The sequence below is a fragment of the Bombus fervidus genome, chromosome 4 (genome assembly GCF_041682495.2).
Source record: "Bombus fervidus isolate BK054 chromosome 4, iyBomFerv1, whole genome shotgun sequence".
Lineage (NCBI taxonomy): Eukaryota > Metazoa > Arthropoda > Insecta > Hymenoptera > Apidae > Bombus > Bombus fervidus.
Window position 1 is genome coordinate 16,798,524 of NC_091520.1, and position 27,525 is coordinate 16,826,048.

A 27,525-nucleotide genomic window follows, 5' to 3' on the forward strand; every position below is an offset into this window, starting at 1 on the left:
TGAATGAAGTTCACCGACCAACTCGACTTCTTTCACGAGGCAAAATCAAAAGTCAGAAAATCGTATTCGCTGATAATCTCGTCAACAGACTCTGAATGAAGTTCACCGATCAACTCGACTTCTTTCACGAGGCAAAATGAAAAGTCAGAAAATCGCATTCGCTGATAATCTCGTCAACAGACTCTGAATGAAGTTCACCGACCAACTCGACTTCTTTCACGAGGCAAAATGAAAAGTCAGAAAATCGTATTCGCGAACTAAGACGAAAATCTTCCCGTCTTCGTGCGACACCGATGTCACGCTAATATTATCCGTTGTACCGATGCTCGTTTGCGTGAAATTTTGCGTAACTTTACAATGCGAGAGAATCTGAATATTTGTCCCGTTATGCTTCCAAAGTTGTACCATATTACCGTAAAAAAGCGGTACGTAGCAAGGTCGTAAAAAAGCATGCACAGTGGCTACGGAGAATATCGACAGGTCGTTGTATTTATACTGTCGTTTATTCTGTTTCAGAGTTTCCTTGATGTTCTTTAAAAATGCAGCTTTGCCGAGCGATGGAGGAACGAAGACGATAGAAGAGGCGAAGCGCGAAAGGACAGAAGCGAAGATAAAAAGCAGAGAAGCGGAAAATGGAAAGGCTTCCCACAACTGTAATATCATTTACACGCTAATTAATTAGCATTGTCAATTGGTATACTTTCGCGTAACTACGAAAATTTTCAGATTGTCAGATTTGCGAGGATTAAACCGATCAGAAAAAGGAGCGTAGAAGACGATGAAAAAGCGCTCGGTTGGAAATCGAGGATACGCGTGCGAGAAACAAGTGGCTGATACTTTCCACAGTCTTAGGAAAGAGGAGTATGCGAGGGAAATAAAATCGAACGATGTATTGTAGGTTTGTACGAATAAGGAGAGAATAGCGAGAAACGAGTGCGAGAAAATGGAAGGGAAAAGAGAAGAAAGAAAAGAAATAGGCGATAGAAAAGATAGACATCCGTTTGGTAGCTCTGATCAGCTACCGTTGCACAGGTAGCGCGAAAATCGGCTGTACGTGGTGACGCAGGAGTGGGCGCTTTGCCGGTGTCGCCGTCGTTCCACGACGAAGCTCGAAACCGTCAGTTCACGCGAACACTCGAAGATCAACGGCACAGGACGAGGAAGCCGGTCGACCTCTCGTACTCTTCTCGATCGGCCAGTCGACATCGTATCCACTAGCTAGTCCGTTACAAGGTGTGCGAATAAGCTCGAGAAGCTCTTGTCGTCGTCGTCGTGTCGAACAGTGATAATACTTAAATCCACGAAGGATTCGTCGAAAGGACAACCCGAAAGGATTACTTTTAATGGACGCTGTTTAAATCAAAAGTATTTGTACCGAAAGGAGAAGAATGTTTCTAAAAAAAAAAAAAAATACCTGTAACGTTGGAAAGAAGACGTAGTTAGAGATGGTTCGTTCGACGATAACGAAGCAATCTTGCGATCGTTAGATTGGAAAATAAATAGAAATTCGCGAAATTCGACGCTCGAAGTAGATAGACGAGGATTTTTCGAGGATTTTCAAAGGAATGCGTCTGAAGCCTCTCGCGCGTGATTTTGCCGCTTGTGTCTTTCGTCGAGGCGTTAATGTTACCCGGTACTCGTCGCTTTTGGGTCTACTTTCGTTTTTAACGACCGGACGAAAGCTTCACGAAACGCTGCGTGCCCCGACCACCGGACACAAGGTTTCCACAACTTCATCGAATAACCGGCTTTTCAGAATTTTTATCGGTCTTCGAGATCGCGTTTCTTCGACATTCGATAAAGAATACATTAACTTCTCTCTTTTTTTTGTTTTGTATTTTATTTATATTCTTCTTTCCATCGATTCATATCCACGCGTTTCTTTATCATTTTTTTCTCTTCTTTTATTTTATAGTTCGATCTCTACTAAACAAAGATTACTTTGCTATTTACTTACTCATTGTTTCCTATGGTTATTCGACAAAGATGATCGATCCACGCGTCGAGAAACGCTAGATCTCTTTTCCTTCGTCGCTTTTACTCGCTTTCCTCCTTTTCGTTTCCGTTTTCCGTCATTCGAGTCGTTCTGTCGAAAAGCAGGTTCTCGTTTCTTCGTCGCATTTATCGCTTAATTTTCTTCCTTCGTTTCCTCCGTCATTTTCTGTTTTCCCTTTCATTTTCGCCAGCGTCGGTCGAAGAAGAAGCGTTTTCGCTTCTGCCGTGGTATAGCAACTATATATAAACTATTCACGCTCGAGTTCGCAAAGTTTCTTAGTTTATATTTATGGTATATCGAAGCTTCGAACGGAAACTTATTACTCGCTTACGCGTCATAGTTATTGTTTCGGTGCATTTTGCCTGCATTTTGAGTTTCCGTCACTGACGTTGATCCACGTACATCGGCCCACTTATCGCCAATGTGTTTCATCGACAAACTCCACTCATACGGCTAACCGTGATTGTTCCAGCGTGTTACTATGATAAAGCCGAAGAAACTGGGAATCGTCGGTGGCTCTCTGTTCGCCTTTGGAGTTGTGTTCTGTGCGATCGTTTTCCCACCCTTCTTGAAGTGGAAGATCAAAAATGTGAGTAGTGGCCAAGCATCTCTGGCAATCTGCCGATTATTTACGCACCTGTAGGAAACTCTGTCGCTATTCTTATTATTATCACGTTCGATCTATCCGTTTTCTTCGTAGCGCAAAATTTACAGTCCAAGATTCTTGTAATTTCCTAAGGACGCACTTGAGTTCCTGTAAGAGTTGTAATTATTGGATTGGCAACTAAGTGATTGCTGATTTTTTCCATATCACCTATTGACAAAATCCGCGATCATTTAGTTGCCAAGCCGATACTTACGTACGAGGTGTATAATGTAAATATAGTGTGTATGTAATTAATGTAAATCAGTGTGTACTAATTACACACCGATTGCACGCGTATTTTAACACACTGTGCTATTGTTTAACGTTGCCAGACGATCCCTTGTCGCGTACAAATTAAATAACAATTTTGTTTTCTTTTATCTCTCGCTCGTTGTCGCTTGTCTCTTGTCCCTTTTAGTTAGAAATTACAATCAACGAACGAACGTTGTCTATAAAGTACGTGTTCACACACACCGTTACCATTTCACGTCCAACTTCTTACGTCCAGTTTTTACCTGCTACCGCCTTCTCAAGAGCAAAACCGCGTTTCATTCGGAATAATTGTCGTTGCCCTTTGTTTCTTTTCGTTAGTTAAAAGTATTTTTTTAACTTTATATAATTTGTTCACGTTGCGCGTGTGTCGTTGTTTCGACGTCACAGTTGCTGCGGCTTCCGTCACCGTTGTTCCTGCAATTCCAAACCATTAAACGTTAATGTACACACCGATCTACACGATATCGTTAACGCGTTGTACCAGGATATTTAGAAATTAAGATTCAGCTTGAAGCAGTAAATCAAGAGCGTGTCATGAATTACAATGTTCCAAAACTGCGTCTTTTTGTGATTTTTTTTTAGAACAGAGAGAAAGAAGCGAAGTTGTTGAATCTTGAGATATGGTTTTGTATATATTTAACGAATGCAAACAAATTTTTTTAAAGTAAAAGAAGAAATTATAACAGATTTCTAAGCCTGTTTCATGGGCTTGCAGTTTTCGATCGGTGGGAAAGATCCACCTTGTAATTCTTGACTGAAACAACAAACCAAAAGAGGATTAAATTATTATATATTTTTCTTCTCGACGAACTAAGAAAGAGGCGGAGAATAGCGTGAAATTAAAAATTCTGGCGGGTTTAAAGAAAAAGTGTGTTTTACAAAAAGAAGAAATGAACTTTAAGGTGTTATAACGATTATTTAAATAAACTTTTTCACGAACTTTTTTAATTCAACGAGAAAAGATCGTAATAGACGCAATAGTCTCGATAGGATAAATAATTACGATACAATACGATACAACGGAACATGATAATAACATTAACGATAGACATGTTAATATTATACGTTTATCGTATTATCGTGTAATGTTACATGTTGCTGTTTGTTACATCGATATACAGGGTGTCCCGGTATTTTTACGCGCTACGAATCAGCGGTAATTCCGCATGGAAGAATAAATGGGAAACGATAGAACGAATATCTTCCGTCTGATTTCTCTTCTGTTCCGAGCGACGAAGAGTTTCAGCGAAGCAACGTAGAATAAAGTAGCACACGAACGTCAATGACATGACGGTAACACGCCAAGAAACGTGATAAAACGTTATGTCCGCGGATAATAATTGTCTATCCGCCGTTTAATTGGATAACGCGAAACATTATATCGAATGACTAAGTTTCCACTTTGTTCTGTAGGCGAACGACGGGTCGCGGATCACTGGCGGTGACGCAGGTCGGAGATTTTGTGTATTCGAGTTAGTCGTATTTCTTAATTTTTTTAAATATTCCTCGGGCGATTCTGCACAGGTCCCTGGGGATTTCTCTTCCTTGCAACAGAAGTACATACAACCAGCAAACGAATTTCCTATCGCTTCGAGGAATGAAATTTCAGAAATATTTAGGAAATATCGTAAACGTAACGCGGAGACAGGTATTTTATAAAACGTGTATTCCGATGTAACGTCTGTCACAGCTGATTTTAAAGATACTAATCTCCACGAGAAAATGAGTTATCTGCAGTTTCGTACGTACAAAATGTATCCTGACACGTACATGGTAGCACCCGAACAGGAGGCAGAAATACGACGAAGAAAGTTCACACGAACGTGCCACCTCCTATCCGACAATGTTTCAAAATCGCAGCCAATTTGGTGTTTCGAAGCTCGTCGAAGAATTTGACGATCTTCAAAAATTCCAGCGTAGAACTTCCGCAAAGGCAAAGCAAACAGTTAGTTTGCGGGTTATCGAGACGCGAAAATGGCTACAGATTGGAAAGAAGGTCGGACAGAAGGCGTTGCTCGTAGGAACATTTTCTCATTGTATCGCGTGCCTCCTGTCCACTCGTGAAGCGAGTCTCGCGCGTCGCGATACGCTCTGTATAGTAATGGTAGTTTACACACACGTGTGCTTACATAGTTTTCATCGAACGTATAAAAGTTGGCAGTATTTCGTTCGTACGTGACATTAATTAACGAAATGATCGACAGCAAGTAACGTTGAAACCTGATACCGAGATGCGCGAGTTATGGTCCACCTTTCCTGTTCCATTGGACTTCAAGATCTACCTTTTCAACGTGACGAATCCTACAGAAATTACAGCAGGGGAGAAGCCAATCGTCGAAGAAGTAGGACCATTTTTCTACGAGTGAGTATGTCGAGGATCGTTTCAGCCGCATAGAACGCTACAATCTACTTCTGTCTTTGCGTATTATCTCTTAGCGTAGATTAACGTGGGTCTACGATTTGCTCGAAATTCCAAGTACGTAGCTGCAAGCGGAGGCTCGCGAGTTAATACGAGCGCTCGTGTTATTTAATTAACTCGCGAGGCTCGAAATCAACTTGTACAGACGGAACACTTGGCCGCTGCGACGAACGAGAATCGTCGTATCTTCGATGTTCGAAATTTAACGAAACTTACGAAGCGAATTTTGGCTATTGGATGCGATTCGGGTTTATAAGTACGTACAGTCGTTGAGAAAAGTTAGACAAACGACAACAGGCATCGGTGAAGTTTAATGGAATCGGTACTGTTACATTCTCAAGTTTTATTTGTTATACATGGTCCTATGGGTTCCTCATCTTTCACGCAACGAGTCGAATATTCCATGCTTCCAGAACTTCTCAGGTTTTTCGGCGAAGAACTTTTCCATACGATGTTTCCGGTCGTCCGAATTGCTTTAAAAATCTGAACGAATCTCCGAACGACCCATAGGACGATATATAATAAATAAATATAAATCTACAAGCTACCTGTTTACTTATGTTTGTTGCCGACTGTACGTATCGAATTTGCTCACATCGCTAGTTGCCACAAGTCGCCAATTAGCACTAGAACTATCACGCCAGTCAAATTGTCTGGTTTTACAATTTTATTTTAATTAACGATAACTAAAAGAATAATATAATGAATTTTATTTTGTTTTTTATCTATTCGAACTGAAAATAATTTTGTATGAAGGCTACTTATACCAATACCAGTGAAGATGACTGGTACTTGTTAAAATGTAAAAGGATCCTGCAATCTGTTTATCGAACCCCAATTAACCAGCTTCCTCGTTTTGTACAAGTTACCACACGTTTTTCAAATTTTTACCGCGTATCATTCAATGTGATGATATCAGATGGATTAATAATACCAAAAATGTACTACATAACATGGAATTCTTTCTGTAAGAAAGTAACAAATCAATAAATATAAAAATATTCTATTATTAGGTATTTTTTAAAGACCAGTCATTTTCACTGGTTTAGGTAGAAATAGCTTCGTGTTAACTATCGGTAGTTCTAGTGTTAATTTAATCGACATTCGTTCGAGTACATTTATCGTCGCGAGTATGCCACGTGTATGCGGTAAATTTTATTCGATTACAGCGAATTAGAAAATATGTCTCTTCTTCAGCGAATATAAACACAAAGTAAATATGGTCGATCGAGAAGAAGACGACAGTTTGGAGTACAACTTGAAAGCAACTTGGTTTTTCAATCCGTCGTTGAGCAGTCCATTGACCGGCGAGGAGGAGCTGGTCTTTCCTCACGTTCTTATTCTCAGCATGGTGAAACTTACCCTTGAACAACAACCATCTGCGATAGGAATTCTCAGTAAGTGTTGATCGTATCTTTCTTAACCGTTGAAGATTCAGCGCATGATCGACGATATTGTCAACATACGTAGAGTAGGTCGAGGCGAATCGGATCGTTTTCGGTTTTCATAGTAAGCAAATAACAACGATCATCCATAGCCTAAAACAAATACCACGGTAAAAACGGTTCCATCGAATTATTTATTATAACAAACAAATCAAGCAAACAAATCGAACGATCGCTCGTTCGAATATTCGTATCACCCGTGCGAAATTTGCATACTCGTTAAAAATTGTATTTTATATATTTCTAATTTATTGTCGCGATATAATCGTTATGGCGTCAGCGAAATGTCCAGAAGGTTTCGCCTAACACACGCAACGCGTGGATAAAAAGCGTGAAAAAGCGTGGGTATCAGTTTCTTAAGGGAAGCGGCGTCTTTAAAATTCCGTCTCGTGCATTAAATCGAACGTTCGTTCGTTTCGATCCAAAAGTAAAGGTCGGCTTGGCCTTAGCTAGAAATACACGAGAATGAAACGACGCGATGATTTAAAAGCGAAAGAGGGTCGCGAGAAACGTTTTACTTATGGCTAACGATAAGTTACTTACCTTCTCCTTGAACGAACGGATCAATCGATTCGCTTAACGCCTCGTGTACTCTATTCTCTTCGTTTCCTTGTATACTTTTCCGCAGATGTCTTTCGTGCGAATCTTTCCACACGCTTCTCCGGCATCGGTGTGTAAAATTAAAGAGTTCGCGAAAAATTGTAGCGAAAGCTACGTTCAGGTGGAAGAAGAATAGTTTTCTAAGAGAAAAACGTTATATGCTTTCGCATTTCTAATCGATATATGCTCGATATATATTTCGATATCTTGCTACGAAATACTCGTGACGAGTATCGTATTAGGTTTCTTTCGTTTCATTAGTTTATTATATCTAGCAGTAGTTTATTATATTTAGTATAATATACTAAATATCGCTTGTTCTATTGAAACAAAATGGATCGTACGTAATTCGATAAAATGATATAAAAGGAAGAACGTTGTGCATCTATCATTTCCTCGTAAAAACGAAAGAAATTTTCGGACGACCTAGTACAATTGCCGTGAGCGTTGCAATTGCCATGATCGTATTAGACAAGAAACATTAACATGCATCATCCAATAACACACATAAACATTAACATACATCGTCCAATTAACGCTCGCTATTTCTCCACCCAATAACAAAGCACCATCCAATCGTAGAATCGAAGAGCGGTCGTAGAAGACTCTGTAAGCGTCAAAATTGAAAAATTTCCATCACTCGTCGGAGAACGTTCTCTACGTTGCAATGAAAACACCGCGGTGTAGAATCTAAGTGCAATTTCCCTTCCTAAATTAACTGTTGAAAATGACAACGCGAGTTCGCGCTCGCCATCCATATGCAGATGCGCTAGTTACAATAAATAGTAACTAGAAGATAGTTCTAGATACAATCGATAGATTTAATCGATAGGTTCAAGATGTTCTTTTGTTTTTATCCCTAGTCTATGTAAGAAAGTGCAATATAGGTTTCTTGGCTCAGAACGGTGTGTTAGATTTATCCAAAGAATAAAATAATAGCTATTACGATGCTACCTCTAAATACAGAAATAAAGTAAGGTTCCTTTTCCTCCTGGAAAATTTGTTTCTTCCCACTTACACGGTGTTTTCTACGAGCGCTCTTCGATCGTCGATTAAACATCATCGTACGAGTGTTCGTAATTCACATCCGCAGATAAGGCTGTGGACAATATCTTCAAGAAACCAAGTTCTGTATTCGTAAGAGCAAAAGCAAGAGAGATACTGTTCGATGGTGTGCCTGTGGACTGCACGGGGAAGGACTTCGCTTCGAGCGCAATCTGCAACGTTTTGAAAGAAAAGGACGACGCTTTGTTACCCGATGGGCCTGGACGCTATCTGTTCTCCCTTTTTGGCCCAGTACGTACACATACGTTTAACGTGTATGAGTGTCGCGGCTCATTCCGTGTATCAAGTTATTACGCGTTCGTTTCTACTCTTAACACTTAGCGCTTGTCTTACATCTATATTATTATATATGCGTACTATTAATTTATAAATATTTCAAGTTTCGTTGAATAAAAATTATTCAGAAAATAACAATGAAGTACAAAATACCGTGAGTCGTTCGTAGCGTTCAAATGTACTGCGATTTTTCCACACGAAATCTAAAGAGCGCGATCGTTTGAGACTCAAACGGTTAATTATAATTCGCTTTGCTCTCGTTCTGCTACTTCCAGTTTCTCTTAGCCGCGTTTTTTTACGCGCTCTGTACGCGTAGTTCTCACGGCCACGAACATTTCTGAAAAATTATATTTTCGCCGGTTCATCTTCGATCGAGCGGAATTTGACTTTCACTTGCTCGCGACAAGAGGAGGTTACGGTCGTCTGTTACCGACTCGATCGCTGTTGTCACGTAAAAGACACAGGAAATTAACAGATCACCGGTTGTCTCCTCGCGTCGTTTTAATTATTTCGCGTTAGTTTGCACGTTTCTCAAGTAAGCTGAGAAATTCTGACTTTAGATATAATGTTGTCTCCTGGCTTTCGGACACCATTATGTCTATTGTCTGTAGCCTGCCGGATGTTTGGTGTCCTGTTACTGTTTCATCAGTCGGTAACACTACGATCGACCTTCTTTTTTTTTTTTTTTTAGAAAAACGGCACCGTTCTTCCCGACCGTATACGAGTGTTACGAGGGGTAAAGTACTGGAAGGACGTCGGAAAAGTGACCGAGGTGAATGGAAAGCCAGAGTTGGACATTTGGACCGAGGACCAATGCAACGAGTTCAATGGCACGGATTCCACCATTTTCGCGCCGTTGCTCACGGAACAGGACGATATCGTGTCATTCTCACCGGACATTTGTAGAAGTTTGTCGGCTCGGTTCGACCGCAAAACCAAAGTCGCAGGTGAATTCCTTGAGAAGTAAAAGTAGCTGCAGGTAGACCGCGGATCTTTGTTCAAATTCCTATGTTTACGACTATGAATTAACAGGGTGGAATGTAAGTAAAAAAGAAAGAACTGGTTCGCGTATTAAATATCATAACGTGTAACTATAACTTGAATGTCTTCCACGTAGGCATAGATGAAAAACCTACGGTTATTTCATGTACATGCTATATTTTATTTATTTTATTTATTTTTTATTTTTTATTTTTTATTCTTTTATTCTCTAAGCTATAACATTTTACCAAATGTCCTTCTGGACAAATTGTAAAAATTTAATAAAACAAATAAAAAAAAAAAAAAAAAAAAAATTTCATTGTATGCGTCAACCTTCAAATTTCTTCTAAACGCTAGTCGTAACAAACGCCACGCTGTACTTTCGCACGTTGCTTAACATTCGTAAAAGCTCGCAGTCCAATTGCAAGGAGGCTGCGAACGTTCTATGTAAAGTTGCAAGTACGTTTCTATGAAAAATTTGTAAAGAAAAAGAGCAAGAGCCGAACAGAAAAATCGTTATGCGTCTTATCTTGCGTATTTCATGTGCCGCGTGTAATACAAGGTGTCTCGACCATCGTAGTGCGATCGACAACGTGATGAATCCACGTGAGACGAGTAAAATCGTGGACACCTGGTTTCCTAGATTTTCGCGTAGATTAGCATAGAAACGCTTCTTTCGATTATCATTACTAAATGGAAAATTCGTTTTACAGGCATCAACACTTACCACTACAAAGCTGATTTGGGCGATATGAGCACAAATCCCAAGGAAAAATGTTTTTGTCCCGCGCCAGATAATTGTCTAACGAAGAACCTTATGGACTTGTCCAAGTGTGTAGGCGTGCCACTTATCGCTTCTCTACCACATTTGCTTGGGTCGGAGGAAAAATATCTGGAAATGGTCGATGGACTTCATCCCAACGAAGCACGTATTTGTAATTCTTACTCTCGTTATCCTCGTCGAGCGACAGCGTGGTTGTACTTTCGTTTTAAAAATCCTTACTTTCAATTAATTTTAACCAACTCTGGTTATCGATATCGCTGTGCGTACGACGTGCCGCTCGGTTTAACTCGAAAAGCTCGAATGTCTGAAAAAATACGAATGTTACGAAAAAATACGAATGTTACGAAAAAATGTCTCGAACAAAAATTGTATTGCGTCGAGGTCGTGTTATACTCTCTGTACGATTTACTGTATTGCTCTACGATCTTCAAACGAGTCTTCTTTTGTTATTTATCGAATGAACAGGTTGCACGTAAAAAGCGCTACGAACTTGCGTCTTTCGCGTCATCCATTGTCGAGACGGAAACGATCAAATTTGGTATACACCAGAGCTAGCCGACAATCGTCTGTTAAAACACTTTTGCAAGTAGTTTTGTAGCTATATAGCTAACTAGCTATATGGACAACTGTCCAACAAATATCCGGAAATTGTGACTTCTGTATGCATTGTCAGATTCGTCTGAAACTTTGCCGAAGTAATCGCGATGGTCGACTATCGTTACAGTGTCAATAAAATTTCAAAATCTTCTCTACAACGCGCGTCAGATATTCTTAACGGATTTTCAGAAGCGTAGGGATACTTTCGCGAGCGACTGTATGTAAAGATAAAGAAAAAGAAAATACGTATTACGTTTCTTACACGGTTTCCTTTTGCAGGAAAAGCACGGCATTGACATGGACTTCGAACCAATGACAGCCACTCCTTTAATTGCACACAAGAGGCTACAGTTCAATATGTTCCTTCACAAGATTGAAAAATTCAAGTTAATGAAGAACTTCCCAGAGTGCTTATTTCCATTCTTCTGGGTCGAGGAGGGAATAGAGCTCGGCGGTGAGTTTCTGGCGAAGCTGAAGATGGTGTTCAAGATGATAAGCGTAGTCGGGTGAGTAACTTCTCACGAGAGTTTTAGGCAAACGCAAAGTAAGTGACAAACTGTTTATAATTAATAATACGATCATTTAGTACGAGTTATATAAATTAATCGGAACACTTCCAGAGTAATATTTTATTAAAAATCAACGAGCACGTTTAAAGATACTTCTGGTAACGTTTTTCAGTGTGATACGTTTGAAAACAATTTGGCCGATGAAGAGGTGACCGAGCAAAATTTATCCTTTCGTGGAATTCCTCGAAAATCGGAACGCTTCCAGAGCGGCATTCAACGAGCGTAATATTTTTTTAAAAATCAACGAGCACGTTTAAAGATACTTCTGGTAACGTTTCTCAGCGTGATACGCTTGAAAACAATTTACCCGATGCAGAGGTGACTGAGCAAAATTGATCGTTTCGTTAAATTCCTTAAAAACAGTTTTCATACTATTCAAGCGTGTAACGTAAAAACACATTCACAACGTTTCCTTTATTCATCCGTTGCTTCTCTTTTTTTTACTGTTTTATTTAACAGTAGTTGACATCTTCGAGTACGTAAGACGCGAATTCGCGTCTGCAGTCCGCAAAGTGTTGAGATTTAACTGGAAATTGCGCAGAGTATGCCGGTAATCAGCATGCAAACGATATTAACGATACGACGCAGGATCATCGACGATTAAAAAAGAAAGCGCGGGATTGTTCTAATGATGTTCTAACCGTGTTTCGACGTAACGAGTTTAATAATTTACCTGTTCGTGTCAAATAGGTTCATGAAGTGGCTGACGATAATAAGCGGCACTTGCGTGAGCGGAGCAGCTGCCGCGATGTTCTTCAAGAACAAAGACAAAGGGTCGTTGGACGTGACGAAGGTAACTCCGCAGTCCGCAGCAAATGGGAAAAACGAGGATGAGAAGAAATGGCCTAATCAGATGACCATCAGTACGATACAAAGCGCGGTGGTGCCACCTAATCTCGACGCGAATTAAGTTATTAGTCAGTCGTATCTGCAAGCTCTACGATCTTTGTATAGTCGAAAGAGAATTTGTCGAATAAATGAAAAATCAACGTTCGCGTTAATTAGACGAAGTTTCCATCGTGCGATAACGTTTTAATATCAAGATTAAGAGGTCGGTTTCGAAACGAGTTGATTCTCTTCGTACAAAAATATATCGTTTAACGAAGTTTTGTCCGTTTTACATAGACGACAGATCATAGGGAAAGAGAAAGCATCGATACTCGTCACTCGTCACTCGTCACTTGTACAAATTCGCTAATAATATTAACATAACTCTAATGAAACTCAGGAAGTATACAGAAGTTGTAGATCGTGTATTAATCGAGGACGTTTTGTTTTTACGTATGATATATATTTAATATCATTCTTTTCCCTCTCTTAGTTATAAATCTTGTGACGACAGCGTACAATAATGTTAAAGCATTGCCAGACAATTCCGTACGAGTGTGTTGATAGTTACCTTTTGTCACTAATTCTGATAAGTGCAGTTGTAATCGATTAAGGCGAAACCAACGAAACGCGTTTGTCCAGTCGTAATTTACAACGTGTACTTCAAAATTGCTCAATCTGTTGCACAGAGTATTAGATTAAGCTATAGATCACGAGATAAATAGGTTTACAAATGACTTTGTTACATCGTATAAAGACAAACGGTAACCATTGTCGACTGGAAATGTTATATATTTCGATCGAACGTAAGAGACTCGATTTTTAGTCTCAGCTCTTATACATTAATGTCTTTAGAACGAGCGTAAATATAGCTATTTTATTCGATTACCTTTAATTCGAAAAGCTTAACGTAAGTTTCTGTTAAAACACGTTTCTCCGACCACCTACGTACGTACTTTTTTTTCGTGTATTTTTACGAGGTAAAAAATTCTGACGAAATTGCAGCCAACAACAAACGATTCTTTATAAAAATTCTTATACGTATCATGTACTTACTTATATTCTGATAGTATTACAATTAATATACGATATAACATACATTTAATGTAACGTATCACTCTTATATATTTTTCTACATTGCACATAAATATTAAAAACATTTCTAGTGGACAATATTATGCTCTGCTTGTATGACTTTCTATAGCAGTCCTGTATATTGTGTATGTACAAGTCGCAAACGCTTTAAACGTGTAATTTATGCGAATAGATCAGCACATTCATTTCCTTTTTTTCTTTTTTTTTTTTTTTTTTAGAAAAATTGATAATTATTAAATCGTTAAACTAGAAGTCAATTTTCTTTTAGCAATAACTTTCCTGCGGCGTTTCACCGTATTCGTGATTATACTTGATTCAATTTCCTAACCTCTTAATGTGTTAATTCTTAAAGATTATTTTAACGATTTCTCGCAGTCTATAACACGAACGAAATTTCGCTACATTGCGATATTGAACGTAATATACAAATGTATTGTTGTTAAATTTGTGCGTTTCTCTTATCATCGGCTTTATCATTTTCTGCAAACGACAGGCAGGACATAGCGTAAATCCTCAAATCTTTGCGTTTCGATGTTTAGAGACACACAGAGATCTCCTCGGTTGGAGACTAATTTTATTCACGATTTTCTCAAATCGAAGATCTCGGCACTTGTACCGTGTTTCCTTTGAACTTCTCGCTTAGTTCTGAATGTTACGTTACTTTGAAATGTAATCGAAGCATAGATCGAACCGTAAGAATAAATAAATAGTATTTTCTAACGTGATATCTTCGGATATTTGTTATTCATTAAATATCGTCCGGTAAACGATCCGAAAGATTCCATCGAAATCTTCTGAATTAATTCGTCATACCTTTGACAAATACACTTTTGCTTTTGGTAACGATATTCATTTCACTATAAAAAATAAAATTGACGATTTTGCTACGCTTTGTAGATTATAGAATTGTGAACTTTAAATTATAATACGAAGAAACGACACCAAGTCATCGTGTATTGTCTTATAAAACATAGTTATTGAGCATAATATCTAATTCTAATACGCTTAAAGATTGAAATCTCATCGATGATTTGTTATCGTCTCATTGATTCTACCAATCGATTGACATACATTTTCCGTTAATGAAATTCCACTACAATTACAAACAACTTTCATAATATGTTTTTAATAAAAATAGTCGCTCGGTAAACGAGACAGTTTTTCTTCTATCTTGTTGTTTGAAAAATGTCTCGATGAGTGAAATGCTACCTTAATCTTCAATCGACATAATCGATATTTACGCAACGTTTATAACAAACGTACTAAATTATACAACGCGTAAACATTCGTCTATTTCAGTTTACATTTCCATAGTGAGAGCGCGGATATTTACGCGATGCGTATATTTTTATGGCAAATGGACATGAATCGATTTACCATTTTTCCACGATTGAAATTCACCTTTTTCTTCGACATCAATTCGAACCATGAAATTCTAATTGCCAGATCGAATCGTAATTAAGCTATAAAAAGACATATCTTCGTGCAAGAAGTAAGTATCGATAACCACGAAGCGATCAACAACACGATTTCAGGGGAATATTCTTTTTATCATCGAACACGTTTCTCGAAGCCACATAAACTCCTCTTAATTCGTTCTTTTTTTTAAATCTTAGCAATAACAGTGAAAACGACGATTATAAATTTAACCGAAAGAAATTTCCTGCACGTCGCGTTATAAATTAACGTTAATTGGCCAACATAACCTATTAGCTGCTCGTACGTGCATACTATAAAAATGTCATAATTACAAGTAGCTAAACAGCAAATACCGCATCGTTAAAGCACATGTTGCTCCCTATATTTCTGCGCACGTTTATCTCTATATCTTCGTATTTCACGTAATTCAAATGCAGAAACATTCGCGGCCAATGCACGATGCAAGTCCATCGCTGAAACGAGCTATAAAATCCAGCTTGTACACGCCCACAAGCAAACTGGCGAACCCTTTTCTTCATCCTGGTGACCTCCTGGTTCCGCTTTTCACCCCGGAATCGTTTCTACAGAGCAACAGATTTTTGTACGCGCTTCTATACTCGGAGCTCATCACCACGTAAACCACAGGATTGATACACGTAGTCAAGTAGATCAAAATGTAACTAGCGATATTCAAGCCTCTCCAATCGATCGCATCCTTGAAAGTCTTAGTGACCGTGATCGGCAAGTAACAAACGAGAAACGACGAAAATATCACCAGAATCATCTTCAGCAGTTTCTTGTCCTTGTTACTCATCCTCGGTGGACCATCGGAATTGCGGAATTTTCGGACGCTTCTAAATCTCGACTCTCTGCGAATCATGGTCGGTCTCCTCCTGCTATTGGCCGATCGATCCGGTGTGTTCGATCTGGAGCTGTCCAATCGGTCGCCGTCCATAGACGCTTTAGAGTTGAATCTCTGTACCCAAAGAGCCGACTCGATGACGAACGAAGCTCTGCTAGCCATTCTCTGCAATTTATTTCGAGCGTTCGCGGAAGCTTTCTCGGCGGATTCTTTGATCTTAATTCGGTCATTCGCGAGAACAGTCTCAGCCGCGTCCAGATCGTCCACGTACGGTATATCGTCTATCTTTATTTCGAAGCTAGGCTTCGCTCTATCACAGTCGTCGACGAGTCTTTGGCTCGTCGCTTTCTGCTTCCTCTTCCATTTTTGTTTCTGCCTCCTCCGTTGCTGCGTCCTCTCCTCTTCGTTCTCGCCTTCCTCGTCGTCGTCGTCGTCCTCCTCCTCCTCGGACCCGGCCGAATTCTGTTCCCATGAAAGTTGCTCGGACAAGGATTCTTCGATCGCCGATCTCGAAGGTGTACTGGAGCAATTGAGCCGGTTTGGCGAAGTTACGGTGCATTTGGAGGAGAAGTTGGCGCAAAGCACGCTCGCCGCGCAGCTCGAACCCACCACCGACAGTTCTTCCTCTTGGAACCTCGGTGATATGGATCGTCTCTGTAACCGAACGAAGCAAAGAATAATTTTCGAAAGTCGATGGTTTACGAAAAAAAAACGTAGGCGCTGAAGGAAAATACGATTTACAGGTTTCGACTGACGAGCACCTACGACGTTAACCTGTCGCTGCGCGCTACGCTTACCTCGTGGTTGCTTTCAATAGCGTCCGTGCTAGCATTTACGTTCCGATTTCTACTTTTGCAAGCGGTTTTCCGAACGATGTAGAAGATCCTCGCGTAGCAAACGACGATCGCGATACAAGGAATCAAGAAGGCAACAACAAAGAGGAACTCCTTTGGACTTCGACCATTTACGTCTGGCAGGATCGAACAAGAACCAATGGCGACGTCCAGTCCAAAGCGACCCCAGTTGCCAAACCACGTAACGACCAGGGCACCGAATGCGATCATCCACGTACTTAAAATCATCGGTGTTATGTATTTCGATTTGTATATCCTGAAAGCAAGTAAGAGAGGAGACTTCAGAATATTCGCAAATATTTGCAGAAGCATCGTCCATGGCGAAGAAAAATTATCCGCATGCTGCTGAACTGGATAATAATTCGACTTTGCAAATAATTCAAACGCGAAAGAATAATTGACGATCCGACGAATATAATTGTATAGACGAATATACGTGTATTGATACGTACACACAGTCGATTAGGATGAAACGCGCGTGTTTAGTCTACTGTAACTCATTTTCATGCCGGATGGGGTTGATTTATACCGCGATACGAGCGTATCACGCTGAACGACGAAGTCGTAGCTTTTGTCGTATCAACAAAATTACAAAATCCATATAGGCAATTTCCTTTTGCGTTCGTATGATTTCCGATGGTTAACCGGTTTACTGTTTTTGACGAAAAGTTTCTTTCGTTTCATAAGGTGATAGTAGATGAACAACAATTTCTGTTTTATATTACTTTATTGAATTAGCTACGATCCATTTCGTTCTAGTTTTATTATTATTATGTTTGTGCATAATTCAATAAACTAATATAAAACAAAGAACATTGTGCGTCTATTGTTTCCTTGTTCAATTTATATTATTTTATCGAATTACGTACGATCCATTCTGTTCTACCAAAATAAAGATCACAACGTTCGATAGGTTAGGTTTCACGTTTGTATAAAGATGCATCGTTGTAAAAGACGTGTCTGTAAAAGAAAGACACTTTTCGGACAACTTAATAGTTGCTCTTTAAATTGCAATTTAGTAATCGCAGTAAGTGGCAGTAATAAAATCACAGAATAAGAAAACTGTCGTTTCGTCGCGACTTAATTCTATGTTACAACAGTCACGCGTAGAAAGTATTAGGTCGTCTGGAAAGTTTCTTTCGTTTTATAAGGAAATAATGGATGCATAACATTTTTCAATTTATATTATTCCATCGAATTACGTATGATCCATTCTGTTCTACCAAAATAAAAATCACAACGTTCGATAGGTTAGGTTTCACGTTTGTATAAAAATGCATCGTTGTAAAAGACGTGTCTGTAAAGGAAAGACAATTTTCGGACAACTTAATAGTTGCTCTTTAAATTGCAATTTAGTAATCGCAGTAAGTGGCAGTAATAAAATCACAGAATAAGAAAACTGTCGTTTCGTCGCGACTTAATTCTATGTTACAACAGTCACGCGTAGAAAGTATTAAGTCGTCCGGAAAGTTTCTTTCATTTTGTAAGGAAATAATGGATGCATAACATTTTTCAATTTATATTATTCCATCGAATTACGTACGATCCATTCTGTTCTACCAAAATAAAGATCACAACGTTCGATAGGTTAGGTTTCACGTTTGTATAAAGGTGCATCATTGTAAAAGACGTGTCTGTAAAGGAAAGACAATTTTCGGACAACTTAATAGTTGCTCTTTAAATTGCAATTTAGTAATCGCAGTAAATGGCAGCAATAAAATCACAGAATAAGAAAACTGTCGTTTTGTCGCGTCTTAACACTAGAACTACCGATAGTTAACACGAAACTATTTCTACCAAACCAGTGAAAATGACTGATCTTTAAAAAGTACGTAATAATAGAATATTTTTTATATTCATTGATTTATTACTTTCTTACAGAAGGAATTCCATGTTATGTAGTATACTGTTGGTATTATTAATCTATCTGGGACCATGATCTCTAAACGAGGATTGGCACATTTATAAAATTGTAGAATCAATCAATTTGACTGCTGTGGTACTTCTAGCGTTAGCGTTTAGCCATCTAGCGATCGATCCGGAATTTTCTTAATAACTGATATCATCACATCGAATGATACGTGGTAAAAATTTGAAAAACATGTGGGAAGTTGTACAAAGCGAGGAAACTGGTTAATCGGGGTTCGATAAACAGATCGCAGGATCCTTTTACACTTTGACAAGTACCAGTCATCTTCACTGGTATTGGTATAAGTAGCCTTCATACAAAATTCTTTTCAGCTTGAATACATAAAAACAAAATAAAATTCATTATATTATTCTTTTAGTTATCGTTGTAAAAGTTATTACATCATTACGGAAAAAATATAACACGAAGTAGGAATTTTAAAATAAAATTGTAAAACCAATCAATTTGTCTGGTGTGATAGTTCTAGTGTTAATTCTATGTTACTACAATCACGCGTACTCTTTTTTCAAAAAGCTTTTGGAAAAGATAGCGACACGTAACTGGCGAGGAAAAACATCGCAAAAATACTTGGTTTACTTACCTGGGATAAAATCTAGGATGGCCTATCATAACGTAACGATTGATCGTGATCGCTAGTATGGAGAACAGGCTTACTGCTACCAAACCGTATCTTAACAAAGGAAACAGTTGACATAGAAGTGGACCGTGTCGCCAGGAACTATGCCAGAAGGTTGACGTAGCAAGAGGAAGGTTGAAGCAACAGAACATCAAATCCGAAAGTGAGAGGTTCATTATGAAGATCGCGGTGGCGTTTCTTAACTGCGAACAATGGTAATTAAATTAAATGTAAATTTAATTACGTACCAAATTACGTACGTAAATTCAATCGTAGAAAATAACGCGATTGTACATACACACAGTTGCGCATAATCGTAGTTACATATACAACTACATATTGTAAATCGTAAGTAGGTACACACGCGATCATTTTAAATTATTTTAAGTATAATATAAACATTTCATAATTCCATCGACTCATCCGCTGCTTTGTTTTACTCGCGATAGTCTGAATCACAGATAACGGTTTTTCTTGGTACAGAATCAAGGCGAAAGTTTCATAATACACTGAAAGTCACAAACCGCGTGTGCATCGTCAATTCGAAAATCGTCTTCTGCGTGACAGTCCTCTACGATACGAGAACGTCTCGTTGTCACGATTCGACGAAGATAACAAACAGCAGAATAAAAATGAACTATTTGAGTTGGAAACTAAGCGATCGCGGATTTTGTCAATAATCCGCACTCAGTTGCCAAGCCAATAGAAAAAATATCGGTCGTTTAATTCGACGATGACATAATTCTCACAGAGAACATCGTCTGATTTCGAACAATCGCGTAACATTCTTCCATTTGATTAAATAATTCCGTGACAAATTCGGTTCTTATTTTTCTATCGTTCTGTTCGTTTGATATCGCGCAAACTGGTTCCTCTTTCTTTCGCCTGTCTGCCGCTCTTCGTTGGTTTTAGATAAATCGATAACGCGTTCTGCAATATTCCGCTAATAATATTTTCAGAAAATAGATTAGAAAACGTAGATTAGAAAATGTAAATTAGAAACGTGGATTGTTTTGAGACTTTTGCGCGACACGCTGCAAGTCGAATGAACCGGAAGAAAGAGCAACGTTTATAGCGACGCAGCGGCAAGTTATCATCGCGTGGAAACGTGTTATCTTGGTGATCGCGTCAACTTGGTAAATATACTTTCTTAACAGATAAATGTTGGCGCGTTTGTAAATTACACGTAAATCCAGCGAATGCCCGTAAATTCGATAAGTCTCGGTGTTGCCAAAAACATCCCGTTGCATAAACGTTGGTTGCGTTTCGCCAGACGCATCGAGTTTTCTTACAATTGGCAAGCTTCGACCGGATCGCGAAACTTAAAAGAAAAGAAAGTAAATTCCTGGGTTTTTCACGAATTGTAACGTAACTTTAAAGGGAAACCGTTCGAATCGACGAAACCTTCATTTTTATTTGCCACTGGTTAAGCTGTTTATTAGCACGACGAAGCGTGAAATACACGGGCGAATAAAAAGAACAAATGGTCGGTGAATCTTTTCTCGTAATTACAATTCCATCATGATTTGTTCCAAGATTCGCTTCACTCGCGTATGCTAATTTACTTACGCCAGCTTTTAACCATTCCTTACGTCACTTTTACTTTTTCCTATTGTCTTGAAATGAGATTCGAGGTGAACCACTTATTGACCTAGTCGGTGTACAAGCGAATACCACTTAGCACGCTACGAGTAACTAGAAATTCAAGTAACCGCAACGCCGTCGAGTATATTTCATTCCACGCGACAGATTCGTCGTATGACATTTTTTCGCCTCGTTGTATCCACGTTTGCTCGACTTACGCGCAAGCTCGTTTACAAATCTCTTAGAAACGTGTCATCGCTTTTGCTAACATTTCGTTGGATCGTAACGCGGGAAATTCCCGATTTCGCTGAATACTACGAACGACGTGTTCGCGGACAAACCACAGGACAGAGATAAAATTCCTCTTTGAAGAGGTGTTGTCGCTGACGATAATCTAAAAATCATGATAATCTAAGAAATGTGTGTTGATCGGAAGCTTCGAACGTTTCAGCGTATCCGAAGAAATAAAGGAAAACGAAAGAAGAGAAGAAAGAATAGACAGAGCGTGTTCATCGAGGACAGAAACGCGTGTTACTCGAACGCTATGAAATACAAAGATCTCGGGTGTTTCGGCGCATGTTAGAAAATGAAAAAGAATAGAAGAAATAAATAAAAGAGATATAGCGATAGATATAGAAAATTTGAACGAAAGAGGACGAAGACGCGGAAAAGACGTATCGCTGGAGCGCTGACCTTTTTAGTGCGGAAAAGAGCAACGATGGTGAATAGATTTCCCGGGATGCCGATGACCATGAAGAGTATGCAACATCCAGCGGCGAAGTGTAAAAGCCATGGCGGATATCCGACGAAGAGGACCGCCGATCCTGGATCCCTGAGGACCTCCTGAATTGTCTCCTCTGTGCCATTGTGACCGGTCTCGTTGCTCGCCATCCAGTACTCCATCTGCGGACAGCATGGTAGACAGGTGTCGTTTTGTACAGGAGCGTAAAAACTGGTCGCCTGTTGGCGACGACCGGCAAAAACAAGCCTTTTTTAACGAGTTAGAAAAACGATGTTACGGATGTAGTTGCGAAATGGAAAATTGAGTTGTACCCCAACGATCATTATAATATGCGTTGCATTAGAAATAAGTAAGCGTGGTTCGTTCAAGTATTCCAACTCTTATCGCTTACGGATTTCCTTTTTTTTCTTTTTTTTTTTTACAAATATATCGTATTATGTTTTATCTAAAAAATTGTTGAAATTTCGTGGCTATCGTAACGAGAGACGATGACTATACTATAGCGATTGTATAATCGTGGTGGAAATGGACGAGACAAATTGGACGGAGACAAGTTTATGGCAAACAAGCGATTAATGAAAAATTAGTACGTGGCATCGACAAGGATCTGAGACGTAGAATTAGCAGGACGATCTGTGACGCTACCACGTGAACGTAAAGGTGTATTACACGAGACACGAGAAAACAGTGTTATGCAGGATACAAAGTATACGAAATAAAGAAATGCCAAGCGATCAGTTCGTTTCGCCAACGTCGCTGTCTTAGCATTTTATCCGTGACACGAATTGAAAGAGTTGGTTTATCGAGAAAAACCAACATCGGAGGATACAGAAGAAAATCTCGTACGAGGTTTTGGTATTGGAAACATCAGGTTTATGCGTCGAAGAGAACAACCGTCAGTTTGGGCATCTGTGGGTTTCGGAATCGTCGATCTAGCTATCAATTCGTATCCGATTTGTATTTATATTTAAACAGTTCACCCAGTACGTATGTATCTGATAGTAATTGATGAGCGATAGCAATTAGCGAGAGCCACACCCACGGTGCTGACCAGATCAAATGCACAGGTATGTACATACACGTCAGAGTTTCCCAACTAATTTGCAATTGTTCGTTGATAGAGCCAATCAAGTTCTAAAATTATAATATAAACAGAAAAAGGTATAATTTTAATGAAAACGAGATCAAATGCACAGGTATGTACATACACGTCAGAGTTTCCCAACTAATTTGCAATTGTTCGTTGATAGAGCCAATCAAGTTCTAAAATTATAATATAAACAGAAAAAGTATAATTCAAATGAAAACGAGATCAAATGCACAGGTATGTACATATACGACAGAGTTTCCCAACTATTTTGCAATTGTTCATTGATAGAGCCAATCAAATTATAATATAAACAAAAAAAAGTATAATTCAAATGAAAACGAGATCAAATGCACAGGTATGTACATACACGTCAGAGTTTCCCAACTAATTTGCAATTGTTCGTTGATAGAGACAATCAAGTTATAAAATTATAATATAAACAGAAAAAAGTATAAATCAAATGAAAACGAGATCAAATGCACAGGTATGTACATATACGACAGAGTTTCCCAACTATTTTGCAATTGTTCATTGATAGAGACAATCAAGTTCTAAAATTATAATATAAACAGAAAAAGTATAATTCAACTTAAAACTAGATCAAATACACAGGTATGTACATACACGTTAGAGATTTCCAACTAATTTGCAATTGTTCATTGATAGAGCCAATCAAATTATAATATAAGCAGAAAAAAGTATAATTCAAATGAAAACGAGATCAAATGCACAGGTATGTACATACACGTCAGAGTTTCCCAACTAATTTGCAATTGTTCGTTGATAGAGACAATCAAGTTCTAAAATTATAATATAAACAGAAAAAAGTATAAATCAAATGAAAACGAGATCAAATGCACAGGTATGTACATATACGACAGAGTTTCCCAACTATTTTGCAATTGTTCATTGATAGAGCCAATCAAATTATAATATAAACAGAAAAAAGTATAATTCAAATGAAAACTAGATCAAATGCACAAGTATGTACATATACGTCAGAGTTTCCCAACTAATTTGCAATTGTTCGTTGATAGAGCCAATCAAGTTATAAAATTATAATATAAACAGAAAAAGTATAATTCAACTTAAAACTAGATCAAATACACAGGTATGTACATACACGTCAGAGATTCCCAACTATTTTGCAATTGTTCATTGATAGAGACAATCAAGTTCTAAAATTATAATATAAACAGAAAAAAGTATAATTCAAATGAAAACGAGATCAAATGCACAGGTATGTACATACACGTCAGAGTTTCCCAACTAATTTGCAATTGTTCATTGATAGAGCCAATGAAATTATAATATAAGCAGAAAAAAGTATAATTCAAATGAAAACGAGATCAAATGCACAAGTATGTACATACATGTTAGAGATTCCCAACTATTTTTACAATTGTTCATTGATGAGACAATCAAGTTCTAAAATTATAATATAAACAGACCTAAAAAAAGAAAGTATAATTCAAATGAAAACGAGATCAAATACACAGGTATGTACATACACGTCAGAGATTCCCAACTATTTTTGCAACTGTTCATTGATAGAGCCAATCAAGTTCTAAAATTATAACATAAACAGACCTAAAAAAAGAAAGTATAATTCAAATGAAAAAAAAAAAAGAAAAATAAAAAAACTTCGATAACAGAATATAAATGTAAAAGATCGGATACGATCGTAGCAAGGCGATTTAATCAAATCTTTGATTCGCATTTCAAGTTGCATTTCGTTTTAATGTCGAGTTTCGTTTAAATCGATAGCAACGCAATTTTCAGACATTCGACGAGCTAACAACGCGTAAAAGCGTCACGTGAAAATAAACGTCTGTTAGAATAAAAAACACCGTTTCGCGCGATATCGTCTCGCAGTTGCGCGCGAAACAACCAAAATTGCGCGCTGTTAGGCGCACACGCGTCCCACGTTGGGAAACACTGATACGCTCGTATGTACGCGACATGGAATCCGATACGGTACATACGTTATTTGCGTATGAAACGTGCCTATTTGTTCGCGACACTCCCACTCAATTCGCATATCTAATAAATCGACACACGTCTATATTAAGCAGCGATATACAGATTTGTGTTTAAAGTACGTTCAACCGTACACTTTTTCGTACGCGAGTATTACGTGTCGCGTTTTCTTACTTTTCGGCTATTGCTTTGTAATTTACCGTCGCTTTCGAAATCTACGAGGCTACGTTAAAAAACAAAGTATTCAACGTCTTGATAAATAGGATCTTAGAAACACGAGCGGTCGGAGGATCGGAAACACGGATCACGTGATACGTGGGTTCCTCTCTCGCTGCACGTGTTCCACCGCTTTGATGCTATAATTTGGCCCAGTTACGCGAGACACGCACGAACGCGTGCTCTATCAAAAAATATCGTCCAAGACTGGATAATGTTAAATCGTTTCCAATGTATCGCGATTAGTTAAACAAACAATTGTATAAATTATTAAGGTAGTAAAGCGGTAGTTAAACGCACGGGAGCTTCAAACGTAAATTACTAAGTTGCCAGCTAAACATACGATCGAGTAAATTCTTAAACCGGTAATCGTAAGATGGTTTTAAAAACGTAGCGTTTTTTAAACGTTCCAAGTAGCTACGATCGCCGTGTCGCTGTCTCCGCCAGTGGAAAACACTCGTACGTTCTTAAACGAAATTAACAACGCTCTTTAGGTAAATAAGCTTGTTTCGCTTCGATCTTCCTCCCTTTTCTCTCTGCTCGCTCCTCCGCCGTCTATACTCACCATTTATTTACTTTCTCCCCGTTCAACCACTGTTTCACTCGTTTTCTTTCCTACACGTTGAGAAAATGCAACGAAGCTACGTCTTTTTTCCTCGCGTTCAGGCGCCGAAGAGGAAGAGAGAGAAATCTATTTTCGCCGCTCGTGACGATACGCTCTTTCAACCGCACGGCAAACTTCGCCTCGATCTTCCGGCGAATTTGCGTTTCTCAAGGGATCGCCAAGTCCCAGCGAATAAATGTATTTTACAAAATCAACTCGTACCAGGCAAATATATTTAATCGAGCGAAAATCCTACTTTCTCTCTCGAGTCGCTTCGTCGAATCGCGTTTCTCCTCTCAGTTCGCGAAACAGAAACGCGAAATTCCGCGTTAGTTCGGTCTCCTGCGTTTCTCTCGGTCGTTATCTCGATGTACTTCGACTATTGTACACGGATGCGCCAATACGCACTTGTATTTCGATTTATCCACTCCTTCGGATAAGCACGTATCGCGTTCCTATTAAAAACGTACCGCGCTGTGTTCAGCAAATCTCTTCCAATCTCTAATTTCTAAGTTCTAATCTCCGTCGAGATGTTAAAAACGATCGATCGTTCGAACGTTCGACGATTATTAGCACAGGCAATCTCGACGTATATTCCTTTCGTTTTATCTTCTCTGCTCATACACTGTGCGTGTTTGTGCTTCTACGTACAAATCTTATTTCTAATTTACATCGCGTTACAACTAGTATTTACTTTTAATTAACATAAACTAAAGTAACGAGCTTCCTTTTCCTCTCCCTTTCTTTTCTACGTTTACGTCTACTTCTTTGACAGTCTAAGTCGACGCTTATTTTTACTTTAACGCAACTATAATCGGAATCTTAAGAAACAAACAGGCATCGTCTCGATGTTTCAGCAGAAAGATTGGAAATGGAAGTTTATAATTATATAGAGGACAGAAAGATAAACTGCGGAGACGAAAAGCTGATAAACTGGCTAAAAATCGACGGCTGACGATAATCTGTGCATCGACGAGTTACGCGTTTCGAATACGAACGAACAATCTTCTTCTCCAGCGTAGCGTCACGAGATGGTAGAAGCGAATTCACGTTTTGTCAGCTGTTTCGTGTACTGTTATCGTCGACGGTTCTTACCTACGATCAATGGAAGAAGCGCTTACCTTCGTAAGAAGTAGACGCCGACGGTTCTGAGTTCATTGATGCGAATCATTTATGCGACTCCGGAAGAACAGAAGCACGTGCAGATTTCGATCGGTTCGGCCGAACCGCGTCTTTCAGCTTTGCCGGTAAATTTCCTCTTCGATCTGCCTCTTCCGCCTTCTATTCTCATCTTACGCGTTCAAACTATCCAGTTTCCATGAAACGTGCACGCACAACCAACTATGAATGAAATTTCACGCCCTCGCGAAGTACAAGACGCGGGCTACGATCGCGTTTAGCAACACGTTCGTCGCCTTTCGCAGGGAAATCCAGAGAAATACGACGCGAGTATTTGAACCTGTTGCGCATCTTGAATCTTCGTTTTTCAGCAAAGGGGGCAAAGTTCCGAGGGAATTCTCGAGATGATCTTCCGCGCAAAATTTCACACCAAAGATATTCGCCACACTCGCCTGTGTATAAAACGTTTTATTTCGACACGCACTAGAATTGAACGGATTTCCAGCGGATCGAAGGATTCGATTCTTCGCGATAAAAGTTCTTCGGCTCTTGCGCGATGAAAATATTGCGGAAATAGAAATTGCCACGATTCACTTCTTATTTATCTTTCGTAGTACTCGCACAGTCCGCGTTAAAAGTTACAAAGGACTCGTAGTTACATTTCTGTTCGGTCGTAAACTGTCGACGACTGGACCACCTCTCGATATTTAAGAAAGCGAATGCGTGGGTCGATTTTTCGACCATCGAAATAAACGTAGGCTTTCGGTTCTAACGAGAGACCGAGACAGCGAACATATCACAAAAATAGAAATCTCGATCGGAACTGGTCTCGCGGAATTCGCGAAGCGACTAACCGATCGGCTAACTGGACCATCGAATTCGCTTGTACGGATGAGTTTTCTGGATCCTAATAGAGCGCAGGCGTGGGGTTAGTG

The 27,525-nt window shown here is 39.0% G+C and overlaps 2 protein-coding genes across 8 annotated transcripts in view; one reads left to right on the plus strand and one right to left on the minus strand.

Moving 5' to 3' along the window:
* The first annotated feature begins 991 nt into the window (after window positions 1-991).
* On the plus strand, window positions 992-14,301 carry LOC139986454 (sensory neuron membrane protein 1). Its single transcript, XM_072001807.1, has 9 exons — window positions 992-1,233; window positions 2,469-2,585; window positions 5,120-5,277; window positions 6,532-6,731; window positions 8,473-8,675; window positions 9,412-9,667; window positions 10,415-10,626; window positions 11,362-11,588; window positions 12,342-14,301. The coding sequence occupies exons 2-9, from the start codon at window positions 2,478-2,480 to the stop codon at window positions 12,559-12,561; spliced, it is 1,584 nt and encodes a 527-aa protein (XP_071857908.1). The 5' UTR covers window positions 992-1,233; window positions 2,469-2,477; the 3' UTR covers window positions 12,562-14,301.
* Window positions 14,302-14,757: 456 nt separating this feature from the next.
* The window catches only part of LOC139986449 (G-protein coupled receptor moody), a 28,933-nt gene continuing 16,165 nt past the window's right edge, over window positions 14,758-27,525 (minus strand). Inside the window, exons 1-5 of one of the 7 annotated variants that reach the window (XM_072001793.1) lie at window positions 26,593-27,048; window positions 21,533-21,742; window positions 19,220-19,458; window positions 16,653-16,965; window positions 14,758-16,509 (exon numbers count right to left, since the gene is read on the minus strand). In XM_072001793.1, the coding sequence (XP_071857894.1) occupies window positions 15,529-16,509; window positions 16,653-16,965; window positions 19,220-19,458; window positions 21,533-21,742 (1,743 nt within the window). In that variant the 5' untranslated portion in view covers window positions 26,593-27,048 and the 3' untranslated portion in view covers window positions 14,758-15,528. Of the gene's footprint in view, window positions 16,510-16,652; window positions 16,966-19,219; window positions 19,459-20,824; window positions 21,483-21,532; window positions 21,743-26,592; window positions 27,049-27,525 lie in introns of those variants that run through there. The other 6 variants (XM_072001794.1, XM_072001799.1, XM_072001796.1 and 3 more) reach the window with 6 other exon arrangements.

Coding starts and splice junctions, on each gene's coding strand:
- LOC139986454 (XM_072001807.1), top strand. CDS start 2,478: ATGATAAAGCCGAAGAAACTGGGAATCGTCGGTGGCTCTCTGTTCGCC. Junction 9,668..10,414: donor CCGCAAAACCAAAGTCGCAG/GTGAATTCCTTG, acceptor TTCGTTTTACAG/GCATCAACACTTACCACTAC. Junction 10,627..11,361: donor ATGGACTTCATCCCAACGAA/GCACGTATTTGT, acceptor TTCCTTTTGCAG/GAAAAGCACGGCATTGACAT.